At 39.3% G+C, this 13,566-nt stretch overlaps 1 protein-coding gene across 1 annotated transcript; it reads right to left on the bottom strand.

Moving 5' to 3' along the window:
- Positions 1-33: 33 nt before the first annotated feature.
- ihhb (Indian hedgehog signaling molecule b) lies at positions 34-13,181 on the bottom strand. Its single transcript, XM_082189954.1, has 3 exons — positions 11,328-13,181; positions 4,376-4,637; positions 34-2,107 (listed from the first exon to the last, which is right to left on the bottom strand). Exons 1-3 carry the CDS (start codon positions 11,625-11,627, stop codon positions 1,422-1,424), a joined length of 1,248 nt encoding a protein of 415 aa, XP_082046080.1. The 5' UTR covers positions 11,628-13,181; the 3' UTR covers positions 34-1,421.
- Positions 13,182-13,566: the final 385 nt, after the last annotated feature.

Below are 13,566 nucleotides of genomic sequence, written 5' to 3'. Positions count from 1 at the left end.
ACCCAGCAAAGACCAAAAATGAGACAAAATAAATAATTTGTATGAAGTTTAATTTCAAAAATAGATTTTAAATACTTTACCTGAATACCTTATATTACCATAATGATATTACAAAGCACATTTTTAAATTAGTTTAACAGATTGTCTTAAGACTGATGACAATCTAATGAGGAAGGAGACTGGAATACGGGAATAGCAAACAAACATACACAAGGCACAGACAATGTTTGGTCTCTCACAATTCCTGTAAGAAGCAAGACCAGAGGTCACTTTGCAATCAGTTCTTTTTACAGTTAAAGGTGATGCGCGTAATTATTTTCGATGTGAAATATATTTTTCTTTATTCTATCTAGAGATTAGTAAGGATGATTCTCTTGAAAAGTGTAAACAGTTTGCCATTTCTCCATTTGTTTGAGCATCTTGATGAGCCCAACACAGCAACATCGACTCAACCAATGGACCCTTTTCACAGACGGTGATGACACATTCAAATGTATTGTACATTTAGACTAAACTTTGTGTTATATTACCTTTGCATTAAGGGGACTTAAAATGCACCTTTTCAAAGACTTGATTTTGTTTTGGGGCTCTACCAGAATAGGTTTTTATGCCTGAATGTTCGAAAAACATCTTATTTTTCCCATATTTTACATTGTTGCAGACCCTCTCTTCCTAGTCTGTCAGTAACGCTCTGGGATACGTTGGCTTGCAATGTTTTGGGGAAATGCACCCCTGTTTAGTTCCTGCTCTATGAATCCCCTCCTTCTGAAAATTACAATGTGCTCTGATTGGTCAGCGGGACCAGTGTGTTGTGATTGGTCAACCGTTTCGGAAATGCCACGCCTCTTACCATAACGGCAAGTTTTAACACACTATTAATGCAACTCAACCAGGCCTTGATCTCTTTTTTTGCGTATGCCTTGGGTAGAAATTATTTAAATGAGGGATATTGTATCATGTTCGTTCCCGGGAAGAAAACTCAAGACTACAATCGAGGCGTTTAAAGGAGTTTTAGAAACAGTGCTGATTTTTGAATGAGAATAACTTCCTTTGTAACTTTGCAGACCTTTTTCATACTCAAACAGCAACATCACATACTAAAGAAAGTTGAAAATGTAAAAAACACAATAGAACAGCTTTAAATTACAAAAACCTAGTTAACGTTGCTGTGTGAGTTTTTCTATTTTTCTTATTTTTGCTATCATCTCCCGTTCACAATAGAAGTTTACCCAACTACGACCCTGAACCCTGCAAATGTGAAAAGGGTCCATGGCGTGAGTTACACACTTCACCTTTATTAAGTAACTAAAAAGTCTGCTTATGGTATGCATTTCGTCTAACTCAGCACTATCCCCTTAAGTCACAAACCCTGAGCATTCAGTCAACTCTTTTCGCCCATCTCGGCATTTCTTTTCAATCCATCATCTTTCATTTTCTTCTAAGGCCCAAGGGTGGAAAAGTTCTGAGTCTAGCAGTAGTGTTCCCACACTGAGTAGGACCTGAGAGTACCAGTGTAAGCCGTTCTTAATGATCCGATCCGGTCCGGTCCAGCTGTACAACAGGCGTAAAGGCGTAAATGCCCAGTGAGCTAGCCGTTGTTTGTTCACCGCGGCGTAACATGAGGTGACCACGCCATTCACCACCAAAGTCCCATGGGCAGTGAGTGGGGCGAAAACCCCCTGGTCCTCCTGCACCTCCACTCGAGTGATCCGCGAAACACGCTTCCTGAGTTCCCCTTCATCAACGATCAGCAAACACTGCCCTGGCTGGGCATCACTGGCAAATATCGCCCGGAGGGCACCCGGCATTGGCTGGCCCCCTCTGGAGCAGTTTCCAACCCAGACAAACAGTAAATGAGCTGCTGTTAAGGAGACGTTGGCCCCATCCTCAGTGCTGATCACATAAAAGTGCTTCTGGGCAATGGGGCTACGGTCCAGGAAGGTAAGGACTTCGCTGTAGACGAGGTCGCCAGTCCCATCACTTCCCATTGAGGCCAGAACAAGGTCTCCTGCTCGCAGGTCTCGGATTGGTCTATGTGTGCCGTCCTCCATTGTCACCAGAGCCTCTCCAGGGAAACAGCCCCCCGTATTTATGGCTACTGAGTGATCTGAAGAGAAGATTGAGGAAGGAATGGAAGAGAGGAATGAAAAGAGAAAGAAAGGAATAGAAAATGATTCATTAAGGAAATGGATTCAATGCCTTGTTTCTAATCTTCCCTTCTGACACTGATATACCTCTGGCCTTTCGACCCTTCATTCATTGGTTGGTCCTACGGTGTTTGCCTCAGTGATTGGTTGAGTTGGTATATAGGATCAGTGTGGCATCCTCAAAGTGATTGGCCAGGGCGAATCACTAGGCCTTTAACTTCCTCTTCATTGGGATGTTGGTGTATGAGTGCCTCCTAGTGGACTGATTCTGACTTGACTGGCACTGCCAGCCTCTTTAGACTTTTGTACAAATTACAATATATACATAATATATATACACATAAGCTAGGTATAAAACCCCTGTATTTCTTCTGATCATGTCAGCTGACTTGCATAACGATCTGGGCAGAAAGGACAGGAGAAGAGGAACAAAAGGAAAGAAAATGGTGGGAAAAGAAAAAAGAAAAACAGAGAAACAGATGATGAATATTAAAGATTTTATTATGAAACTCAATGTATGTAAAAAGAAAAAATAGTAAATCACACCTGTATAAAAGGTGCGCCAAAAAAACAACAAATAGTCAGGCTTATACTTAATCTGCAGACTATTCGAAAGGAAAATCTGCAGAATGAATTTAAACATGGTAAAATGCTTTAAACGTAGGTGCTTATTCATAATTTAGTTGCTGGCTGAAATCTTCAATAAACGAGCATGCAGAAGTAGAAGTTTCTGATTGACGAGTGTTCTGCCAAATCTGTGGCATTTTCAGGGAATTCTGTGTGTGCAGATTACATTTATATTTATGCGTTGAGCAGATGATTCTGTGTGAGCCTGCAAATGGCTAATGCATTTCACAATATTATGTTGCAATAAAGGCTGAAAGGGTGAATGAGATTGACTTTAGTTTTACTTTTTTTTTGTTATATTGTTACTTTACATCAAAATTATATAATTGGAGATATATAATAGAAGATATAAGAATATTTAATTGTCAATCTGCTTCCCCCACAGTCCCCCCCCTCCTGTTTGATTAATAGAAATTACTAGAAAAGATTAAATAGCATGTATGCTAAAAGCTAAATGGGCGATGCTAAAGCTACATGAAGTCTGTGCAGACTTGCATGGAAACAAGAATCAAGGTGAAGCACAGCTGGAAAAGTAAGAAAGGTGAAAGTAAATGTTAGAAATGGTGAACAGAGGAGTGAGTGCATTCATCAGACGGCCCAGTGCTGCAAGATTGTGCTGTTTTAATCTAGTCATCATGTGAAGCAAAGAAATGATCCCAAGATGAATCAAGCACGGCTCTCTTCATTAGAAAGCCACATAACCCACAGTCAGTGCGTGCTGAAACATGAGTCTAATGCGATTCCTTCTGTATGCTCTCACATCTCTTGTCCTCATCTTCTCACATTGCACGGCTGTGAGAAGCTTTGTTAGTTTTGGTTAGATTAAAAAAGTTTTAAAAGTAACATGAAATCAAACTTTATCCTATGTACCATCTTAAAAACGACTTAAAATTCTCATCATCCAAAAATTACTTTCCGCTTCGCTCGTCAAGGGTGCATTTATTTGATAAAAAATACAAAAACGGTAATATTGTAAAATATTATCACAGTTTAACATCTCTGTCATCTATGGAATCTCTTAACCTATTTTATATTTAAATATTTTTATATATTGTAATTTATTCCAGTGATCAAAGCTGAATTTTCAGCATCATTACTCATGATGATCACATGATCCTTCAGAAATCATTCTAATATGCTGATTGGCTGCTCAAGCAAACATGTTTTATTATCATCAATGTTGAAAACAGTTGTGCTGCTTAATATTATGTTATATGACACATTTTTTCAGGATTCTTTGATGAATAGAAAGTTCAAACGAACAGTACTGATTTTAAATATAAATATTTTGTTACATTAGAAATGCCTTTAACTGTTTTGATCAATTTAATGCATCCTTGCTCAATCCAACTAATTCCCCATAAATAAAATAAAGTCCCAACTGCACTTTTTTCTCATTGAATATCCTGTTTCGCTCAGAAATAAAATGCGAATGGTGTTTCACGGTGACTTGCTAATGAATAAGTCACATGCTATTATCCTACCATGATTGCTTTCCTTCCTTTTCCCACCTTTCATTTGTAAGGAGTCGGACTAGTCTGTTTTTCACTTGCCCTATTCCCCCATGCACAACCCCAACACAAACACAGCTCATCACTCACCTGATTTGACACTGCAGTGTATGTGGCCTTTGGATTCGTAATAGACCCAGTCGAAGCCGGCCTCCACTGCCAGACGGGCCAGCATGGCGTACTTTTTCCGGTCGCGGTCCGAGGTAGTGATGTCAACAGCCCTGCCCTCGTAATGCAGAGACTCTTCAGAGTGATGTCCGTCTTCATCCCAGCCCTCCGTCACACGCAGACGCACGCCAGGCCACAGGTTCATCACAGAGATGGCCAGGGAGTTCAGTTTATCCTTACAGCGCTGCAAAAGACAGAAAAACATTTGAGAAACAATTACTATGAAAAGGGATCAAATGATTACCAGATAACAGGGTTATTATTATTAACTATAACTAATACCATGACTTTTTTTTTTAAATACAATAAAATATTTTTTAAAAACTTGCCAATGCAACATTTATTATTTTTGTTTAGTTCAATTTGAAGTGTACAACTACAAATTGTATAAAATGAAAACAAAAAAATATAAAAATAAAACATTCAAAATATTAATAAATCCATCATAATATGTCGAATAACTCTGCCAGGCAGCTAAAGCAGCAAGTGCCTGATTATTCTAGTTTAATTATTCTTTATGATCTGTTGTCCTTCCAAGCTAATCATTTACATGCATTTAATGTGAGCTATTCAGAAATAAGTCATGGAAAACATTACAGTAACCATGATTACGGTGACACATTTTTATTTTGTCTGTGACAACAGCAACTCAAAATCAATCACAATGTCTCACAAGGAAATATATCAAAATGTATTTCTGGTGGTTTATGTAGCGTACATGACCAGTGCGACAGTATTTAAACCCAACTGAATGCTGAACTCTGATACATAAGTTACCAATTAAACAAACAGAAGGAGGCTTTGCGTGCCTGAGTAAGAAAGAACACAAGGCCATTGTCTTGAATTTGTGAGTTTCCTGCAAGAAATATGGATTTTAGTACGCTCATGTCAAAAAGCCTGTGGCAAGCAGTTGCTAGGTGAGAAACGCGGTGAGCAATGGCAAATATAATCCTGACAGCCATTTGTAGAACTGACGCATTTGTGGTTAGCACAAACACACTCAGCCCGTGGGCTGATAAATCCCTGTCTCAACCAGAGGCCACGAGACATGCAAGGTCACTGGATAACCACCAACTAAGTGGTCACAAATTGCTTACTGACTGACGGCAGAGATTCTTTGATGTCGCCGTTCTAAGTCCTCACTACATAGTTGTGCCATCAAACCATCTATTTCTGTTCTCTGAATTGGAGACCCACCTTTCCACTCAATAGCTACCCCTACAAAGCTCTGTGGACTATCTGTTTTAGTCTAAGCTCAGTGATTTGATGTCTCTGTGCTTATTAGGATCTATCTCTTAGAGCTGTGCTTGGTCTCAGTGGATACTGGACTATCAGAGTCCAGGCTGGGAGAGGAATGGAGATTGGGAAAAAATAGTGCCAGTGTGTTTGGTTATTCTGTTGAGTCTCTGAGGGTCATTGAAACCAAAACACGTACACGAGCAAATGCTTAGACTACAGTCAAAGCATCAACAATGATAATGCACTCTCTCACACTCGTACTTGTATGCAAACCTGTATATATGTGCAAACCCGTATGGCTTGCTTTCTTCCATGAAACCTAAAAGGAGATGTTATGAAGAATGTTCACACTGCTCTTTCTCAAATGATAAACGCATATGGTAAACACACCAGGTGCTATCGACTTAAAATACAAACCATCAAGAAATGTATCATAAATGTCAAGTATTCACTAAAAGCCCATTTAAGAGTCCTAAAACCTAGAGATGAGTTCCATTATCTTGCAGTCAATGGGTTTTTTGAATGAGTGTTTGGCTAAATGCCTGAAATAAGGTCTTTGGTGAACACATGCTCAAGATATTTTCACATTTTATTCTGCAACATAAAATACATCAGTTATACCTCACTTGTGAAGGGCGTTTTTTTTTTTTGTGTCTTGAAAAAAACGATTCGACTCACTAGTCCACTTTTACAGCTTCTACTTACACTCTTGTAAACTATTGTAACTCAAACTTTCCAACTTGTAGATTTTAAATAAAGATTGAAAGAGTTATTAGAGACAACCATGGAGTCATACGACCGAGGTGTACTTTGTTTATAGCTTAACTTGAGCTTTTTACTTCTGAAGATTGCGTTTAGGCTTTAAAGGTTGTGTTCATTTGTAAAGATTTTCTTGAAGAAAACATGTAAGAATAATAAACTTTTATTGGTTACAGAGCTTATTTCCTGCAACATTCTACATGCCAATGGAAAAAATCCTATTGGTTTTTGTTAAAGGAACCAGGGTGATAGTCTCGTGACGTCTGAGGCTAAGACTAGGGTGATGAGAACTGGGATGATCTACAAAAATTACCACTGGATAGATCACATATTTCATTCTTGTTTCATTTTCACAAAAATATATGGATATTCACAATTTCAACTTGCAGGTGAAGACAAAGCATTCCGGGTTTGACATCAGATGCCAAACACCATTGGTTCTTGCACATCACACAACCAATCAGGAAGTTTGAATATGCAGACACACAAATGAGAATAGAATTCTACAGCAAAGACTAACATTTTTAGTAAATGTTTTTATTATATGGAATAGAGCAGCGTGAACATTCTTCAAAACATCTCCTTTGAAATGTCATACAGGTTTGGAACAACAGAATGACTGGGAGTTCATTTCATCTGGAATTTTTCCTTAAAGAACAAAACCCTCATCCTCACTTTAGATGCATTTTTTTGTCCACACAAAAGAAGATATTTTGAAGAATGTTGGTAACCAGACAGTCAGCGGTAGATATAGACATCCATATTTCTTTCCTACTATGGAAGTCAATGACTACCGTCAAAAGTCTGGTTACAAACATTCTTTAAAATATCTTCTTTTGTGTTCAACAGAAGAAAGACACTCATAAAGGTTTGGAACAACTTGAGGGCGAGTAACCTATAGGCCTATGTGATTTTTATTTGTGGGTGAACTATCCCTTTCAGTTTTACCCCAATCCAAAAGTTGAAACAATGAGCTCCTGGACCTTGAAGAGTTCCAGTGAATCTTAAAAAAGACCAAGATTGATCAACTCTAAAGACTGTAGAACCGGTTTACGGTGACCTGCTGAAGGAAGCACTAGTTTATGGTTAACTAGAAATATGTACATTTGGCATCATTTCAGAAATGGCAATCTGAATGGAAAAACGTGAGTTTTTAGTTTTAAGAATACAAATATAGATATTTATAAAAAAATAAAAAAATAAAAATTCCAAGCATGTCTCCGGATTGGATGATAAGAATAGCGTCTCGGCGAGCTGTAATAGATGCCTATTCACATAGCGGTGTGGATTTCAGCTTTTTTCGTTGTGGTCGCAAAAGTGAACTAGACTTCATAAATCAGCCCGTGAACTCTGTTAGTTTTGCTTTCAAAGCGTAGATCGACGGCTTTTCAGGAGGAGCGCCTTCACACTAACCGCGGGCTACACAAACATTCACCCCGCGCGCAGCGACGGCACAGGGCCCTGAACACTCGTGCCTGTATGAGAGCGCCGGGGCCACTCGCCGCCTGAATCAAAAATAAGGTGGAGAAAAATATGTGTGTAATTAAGGCTTAAATGCATGAGAAGCCGGCTATTTTTACACACGTACTCTACGAAAACAAACAAAAAAATAACACAGAATAAAGAGGAAAAACAGACCAGAGGTTGTCTCCAGCCGTCGCCGCAGTTTGGCCCTCATAAATCGCGTGAAGGTCAGGTAAACGAACGCGGCGCTCGCCTGAGAGGTGACAGGTAAAGACGGGGTGAGATCTATGAGCCCCTCCTCAGTTCCCACATGGCTCTCCTGGACATTAACATGTGGGCATTCAGAGGAAAAGAGCTGATATAAATACTTTTAGGTGAGGGGGAGATTGGAGTCAAATAAATTCCACTCGGGACCACATCAGCGTCGTAAAAAATATCTGACGCTTCAAAAAGGGGGGTGTATGTCGTTAATCACGAGCGGTCGTGTTTAAGCATACGGGTAAACATTAAAACAGTCACAGGTCATGCTCAATCTACAAGGGCAGTTTAATGTTTTCTTTTCCAATCGTGCTTAAAACAGCGACGGCACTGTTTTAATTAAACGTTTCAGGTTTCCCTTCCCTTCCATTTTATTGACAGTCACCCCTTTTTGCGTTCATTCATTCACATAAATTGAGCGAGAGCCCCGTGGGAGAAAGTTCAAATATGTGGTTATAAAATAACCTGACGACTACTGTGTCTTTAATTTGACGAAACCTGCCCCCATATTCTCTGTTGTGAAGACTGAAAGACCTGAAACCTTGAATGAACCCAAGGAAAAAACTGTGGTCTCTATCCCCACATACATTCCACAACCATTTTTCACCTATGAGACAGTAGTAAAAGAAAAGTGACTTGGGCAAAGGGTCCTCAAAAAGGCCATTGATTAGTGACTACACAAGTAATGTAGTGCAGTCTGCAAATATCTGGTCTGGTAACTTAAGGGTTGAAGGTACGAACCCCACAGTCATAAACTCAACATACTACTGATAATAAACCACATGCTGTTCCAGAGGGTCTGTCCCTATAATAAGTGAAATCACTTTGGATGAAAGTCTTTCTTGAACACATCCTCAGAATTCTCTAGAGGATTTCTCTCAACTTTTCAAAACAAAATCCACACCTTTATTGAAGTCCACAGCAATTTTGACAGTTTGACGATAGGGCAGTACTCTGATTTATTGCGCACAGAAGAAAGGACACTGTATGGTAAACTAAATAATGGCATTAGAAATAGTGCAGTAATAATTGCCTGTTAAAGATCTGGGCCGGAAACTTATTGTAGGTTCAAACCTCACTGATAATAAAGACCCTTCATCACTTGTTGACCCAGGCGTTATAAGTGAAGTCACTTTGGATAAAAGTTTAAAGGAACACTCCACCGTTTTTTGAAATAGGGCTTATTCACTTTCTTTCCTACATTTAGATAGGTGGGCAAATGCATTTTTGTCTCAGTGCATGCATTGTTTTAGTTTGACAGGGTCGGCGCTAGCTTAGCTTAGCATAATGAATGGAATCCTTTGTTGCCAGCTAGCATGTCCTGAGTAAAAGTGATATAAACATTTTTAAAAACCCACCTAATTACTTCTTGTGGCCTGCATATTCACAACAAGTACAAATAGAGATGCAGATTAACACTAGACGATTTCCTATGCAGATATTGACTTGGGACTATATTAGGGGGAAGCACAGGTGAAGCACTGCTACTTGGGCGCAGAGATATCACGCCCAAGTAGCAGTGCTTCGCCTGTGCTTCCCCCTAATATAGTCCTTAATATATAAGTCAATATCTGCCTAGGAAATCGCCTAGTGTTAATCTGCATCACTATTTGTACTTGTTGTGAATACGCAGGCCACAAGAAGTAATTAGGTGGGTTTTAAAATTTTTTTATATCACTTTTACTCAGGACATGCTAGCTGGCAACAAAGGATTCCATTCATTGTGCTAAGCTAAGCTAGCGCCGACCCTGTCAAACTAAAACAATGCATGCACTGAGACAAAAATGCATTTGCCCACCTATCTAAATGTAGGAAAGAAAGTGAATAAGCCCTATTTCAAAAAACGGTGGAGTGTTCCTTTAAAGTAATAATTTGCAGACCTTATTTACCATATTCTCTGAATTATCTCAAGGACGCCTACCTTTTCTGATGCCCACTGCCATTTTTAACCTATGTTGCAGTACCCTGAACTAATGCTATGGATCTTTACTGTATATTAAATAGTAGCAGTACTAGTAATAGTAAACAACTGCACGAAGGCAGAGGATGGTGTAGGAAGGCTGTAGGCTCAAACCTGATTATACCATTAACTACCACCATTGTCTCATTGATAAAAATGCTTAAAGGGATAGTTCACCCCAAAATCAACATTGGTCCTCATTCATTCACAGGTGCTGCTCCAAATCTGTAATTATTTCTTCTGCAGAACACAGAAATGTTTTTAAAAATGTTTGTAGCCAAACAGTTTTGGTTACTTTTGACTCCTATTGTAAAGACAAAAAAAAAATAAAAAAAATAAAAAATAGACAATTCTCAGAATATGTCTTTTCTCTTCCACAGAAGATAGTAAGTCATGCTAGTTTGGAACGACATGAAGGAGAGTAAAGAGTTTTTTTAATGATCTCTTTAACCACAAGTGTACTTTCAAATGGATAGTTCACCCAAAAATGAACATTCTGTCATTAATTACTCACCCTCATGGCGTTCCAAACCAAGACTTTCGTTCTTCGGAACACAAATGTAGAATCTTTTTTGATGAAATCAGAGAGCTTTCTGTACTTGACAGCTACGCAACTACCACTTTGACGCTTCAAAAAGTTCATAAAGAAGTTAATAAACATTGATCAGGCTTGATATATGAGAACAAACCTCATTGGTTCTTGCGGAAGCTCAAACGTACTGCGTAACACGAGAATAAACCTCATTGGTTCTCGCAAGTCAAGCGAACATACTTGAGCTTCTATTTACCACAACTGATGTGTGTTGATGAATGTTTATATATGGATAAAAGCCTAAATTAAATATGTTCATCATATAAAGCAATCGCATTACTTCAGAAAATTTTGACTAAACCACTCAATTCATATGGATTAGTTTTTTTTATCTCTTTATAAACTTTTTGAAGTGTCAAAGTGTCAGTTGCATATCAGAAAGCTCTCGGATTTTATCAAAAAGATCTCAACTTGTGTTTCAGAGAGGAACGAAAGTCTTTGGAACAACATGAGGGTGAGTAATAATGACAGAATTACAATTTTTGGGTGAACTATCCCTTTCAGTCCTTTTGGATAAAAATCTCAACTGAGTGATAAATGAACAATTAGCCGAGCGAACTGCTCTCATGGACCATTTCATGGACCCCGTGCATCTGCCTCACCTGCGTCATCATGCGGTCCGCACCTGTGTTCTCCTCATCCTTGAAAATTATGTCTGGGTTGTAGTTGGGCGTCAGCTCCTTAAAGCGCTCGGAGCTGCGAGTTATCTTCCCCTCATATCTCCCACTGGCTCCCAGCGTTTTTTCGGCAACGTTTGGACTGAACTGCTTAAGAGCGAGAGGCGTGAGTTTCCTTGTAGTTCGTCTCTTGCCGTAACCTCTGCCCGGTCCACAGCTGTCGTACGCAGGCGAGAAAGCCAAGATGAAGCCGGTGAGGAGCGCCGCTGCTGTGGAGAGTCTCATGCCAGCCGGTGCCAGCGGGCACTCCAAAATATGGAGTGTCAAAGATGGTGAAGATGATGGTAAAGCGACCCTCCTCCCCCAAATCTCAGCTTCAGTCCCCGCGCAAGATCACCGGAGGGGGAGGAGGACCAGTCTATTAGGACACCTGGCGCTCACCATCCTTTTACGCACGGAAAGACACCCCGGCAGACGTTGGGTTCCTCAGGCAGTTGGTTGACGGAAAGGATGGTGCCAGCTCGTCAGTCCTCCTCTCAGGTCTGTAAAACTCGCTTTCTCTCGGTCCAAGCGGAGACAGGGGGAATAAATAGAGAAGTTCCGTTTATCTTGGCACGCGCGTTGAGAGTCGCCTGCAGGCGGGCCCTGGTTGCGCTGAGTCGCGGTCAGAGTGCGCGTCCCCGCAGCGGTTTCTGGCTCCCGGCTCGGCTGTTTGACTACTGCGCAGTGGCGCGCGGCTCTCAGTTGAGATGGAAATGGAAGTGACCCGAGCTCAGATGCTACTGAAGCAGCCGCACCCTGCCAGTCCTGCCCTCTGTCTGTCTCTGCCCTCCTCTTTATCAGCCCTGCTGGTGCTGCTGCTGCTCTCCCCCTGCACCGCAACCGGCGGCTGCCAAGACGCGAGACAAACAGCAGGCGCATTACAAGTCTGGACTCTCGGACTCTGATGTGTCCAGTCTTTTGAACCTGAGCAGCAATGCTCTACTGCCTGTAAACGGTACGTCAGCACACGTGGAGTACTTAAACACACATACACTCACACAACTATTCTTACACTGAATCTTTTATATGGCCAATTACAGTTGATGTTTATATTATACCTAAGAATGAAATTATATTAACATTAATACTTAACATAATAAATGCAATTATTATATTATTCTGTTTATTTCCAACTTTTATTTGGCCACTTTTACTTTTGAAAGTCAATTGACTATATACAATTTTCTGCATTTACTTTTTTATTTGTAAACTGATTTGGTTAAGGTAGACAAGTGGGTCTAGTTATAAATCAAACGGGAAAAGTTATAATGGGACAGATCAGCAAAAGTGGCACAGTTCTGCAAATAGTTTCTATATTATAATTCTATTTAAGATAGAAATTTGTCCAGTTAAAAATTTATTATTTGTATATGTTGTTAAACCACTTTAAATGATGATGATAAGTTAATTAATAATGTAATTATATGAGTTATTCAATTTATACCAAACTTCTATTTTTCCACTTTTACTTTTAAAAGTCAGTTGACCATTTAATTCTTTTTTTTTTTTTTGTAAACTGATTTGGTCAAGGTGGACTTTGAAAAAGAGGGATGTGGGAAAGTGGGAAGTTTTTGGTAGATTTGTGACAGAACACTTATTTAAGTTAAACTGGGATAGATTTTCAGCAAAAGAGGGACAGTGGTTTATAGAATTGAGTAAATATACTTAAATAAAAAAAAATAAAAAAAATCTAGCAATTTTATTCTTAAAAATATAATTTTGGCAAATGAATTATGTCCCTGCTAAAAAAAAAAAATTAAGCTTGAGGTGGTCAGTGCGTTGATATGGTACTGGTGCAAAGTGGTCTATAAGCTTGTAGTCTCGTAATCAATCAGAACAAGTGTCCTACCTCTCAGCATGAGAAAGATCACTGTGGCAATTATTAATTATGAATCGATTTTTTTTTTTAATTTAAACAACTTTAAATTAAAGACATTTACCTGATGTCCCACTAATGCTAAATCCATATTTATAGACACATTTTTAATAAAGAAAAAACTGATCAACCAGTAGTGACCAACTATGTGTTGTAGAAGGCTAGATAAAACATGTTTTAATAATGATAATAATAAACTTCTCACACAGGCAGAACATCATCAGAAAATAGACAAGTCTCCATGAGAAGTGCAGTGATTGGTGGTCAATTTTAGTTTTACTGACAGACACTGGAGACAAGACATGA

This window comes from Leuciscus leuciscus (genome assembly GCF_965113295.1).
Source record: "Leuciscus leuciscus genome assembly, chromosome: 14".
NCBI lineage: Eukaryota > Metazoa > Chordata > Actinopteri > Cypriniformes > Leuciscidae > Leuciscus > Leuciscus leuciscus.
This window is presented reverse-complemented; position numbering and strand designations above follow the sequence as displayed.

Bases quoted from the DNA above. Each gene is read 5' to 3' on its own strand.
- ihhb (XM_082189954.1), bottom strand. From the start codon at position 11,627: ATGAGACTCTCCACAGCAGCGGCGCTCCTCACCGGCTTCATCTTGGCT. The intron at 4,638-11,327 runs GTGAGGCAGATG...TGTCTTTTGCAG, and splicing joins CGGACCGCATGATGACGCAG to CGCTGTAAGGATAAACTGAA. The intron at 2,108-4,375 runs GTGAGTGATGAG...TCTTCTCTTCAG, and splicing joins ACACTGCAGTGTCAAATCAG to ATCACTCAGTAGCCATAAAT.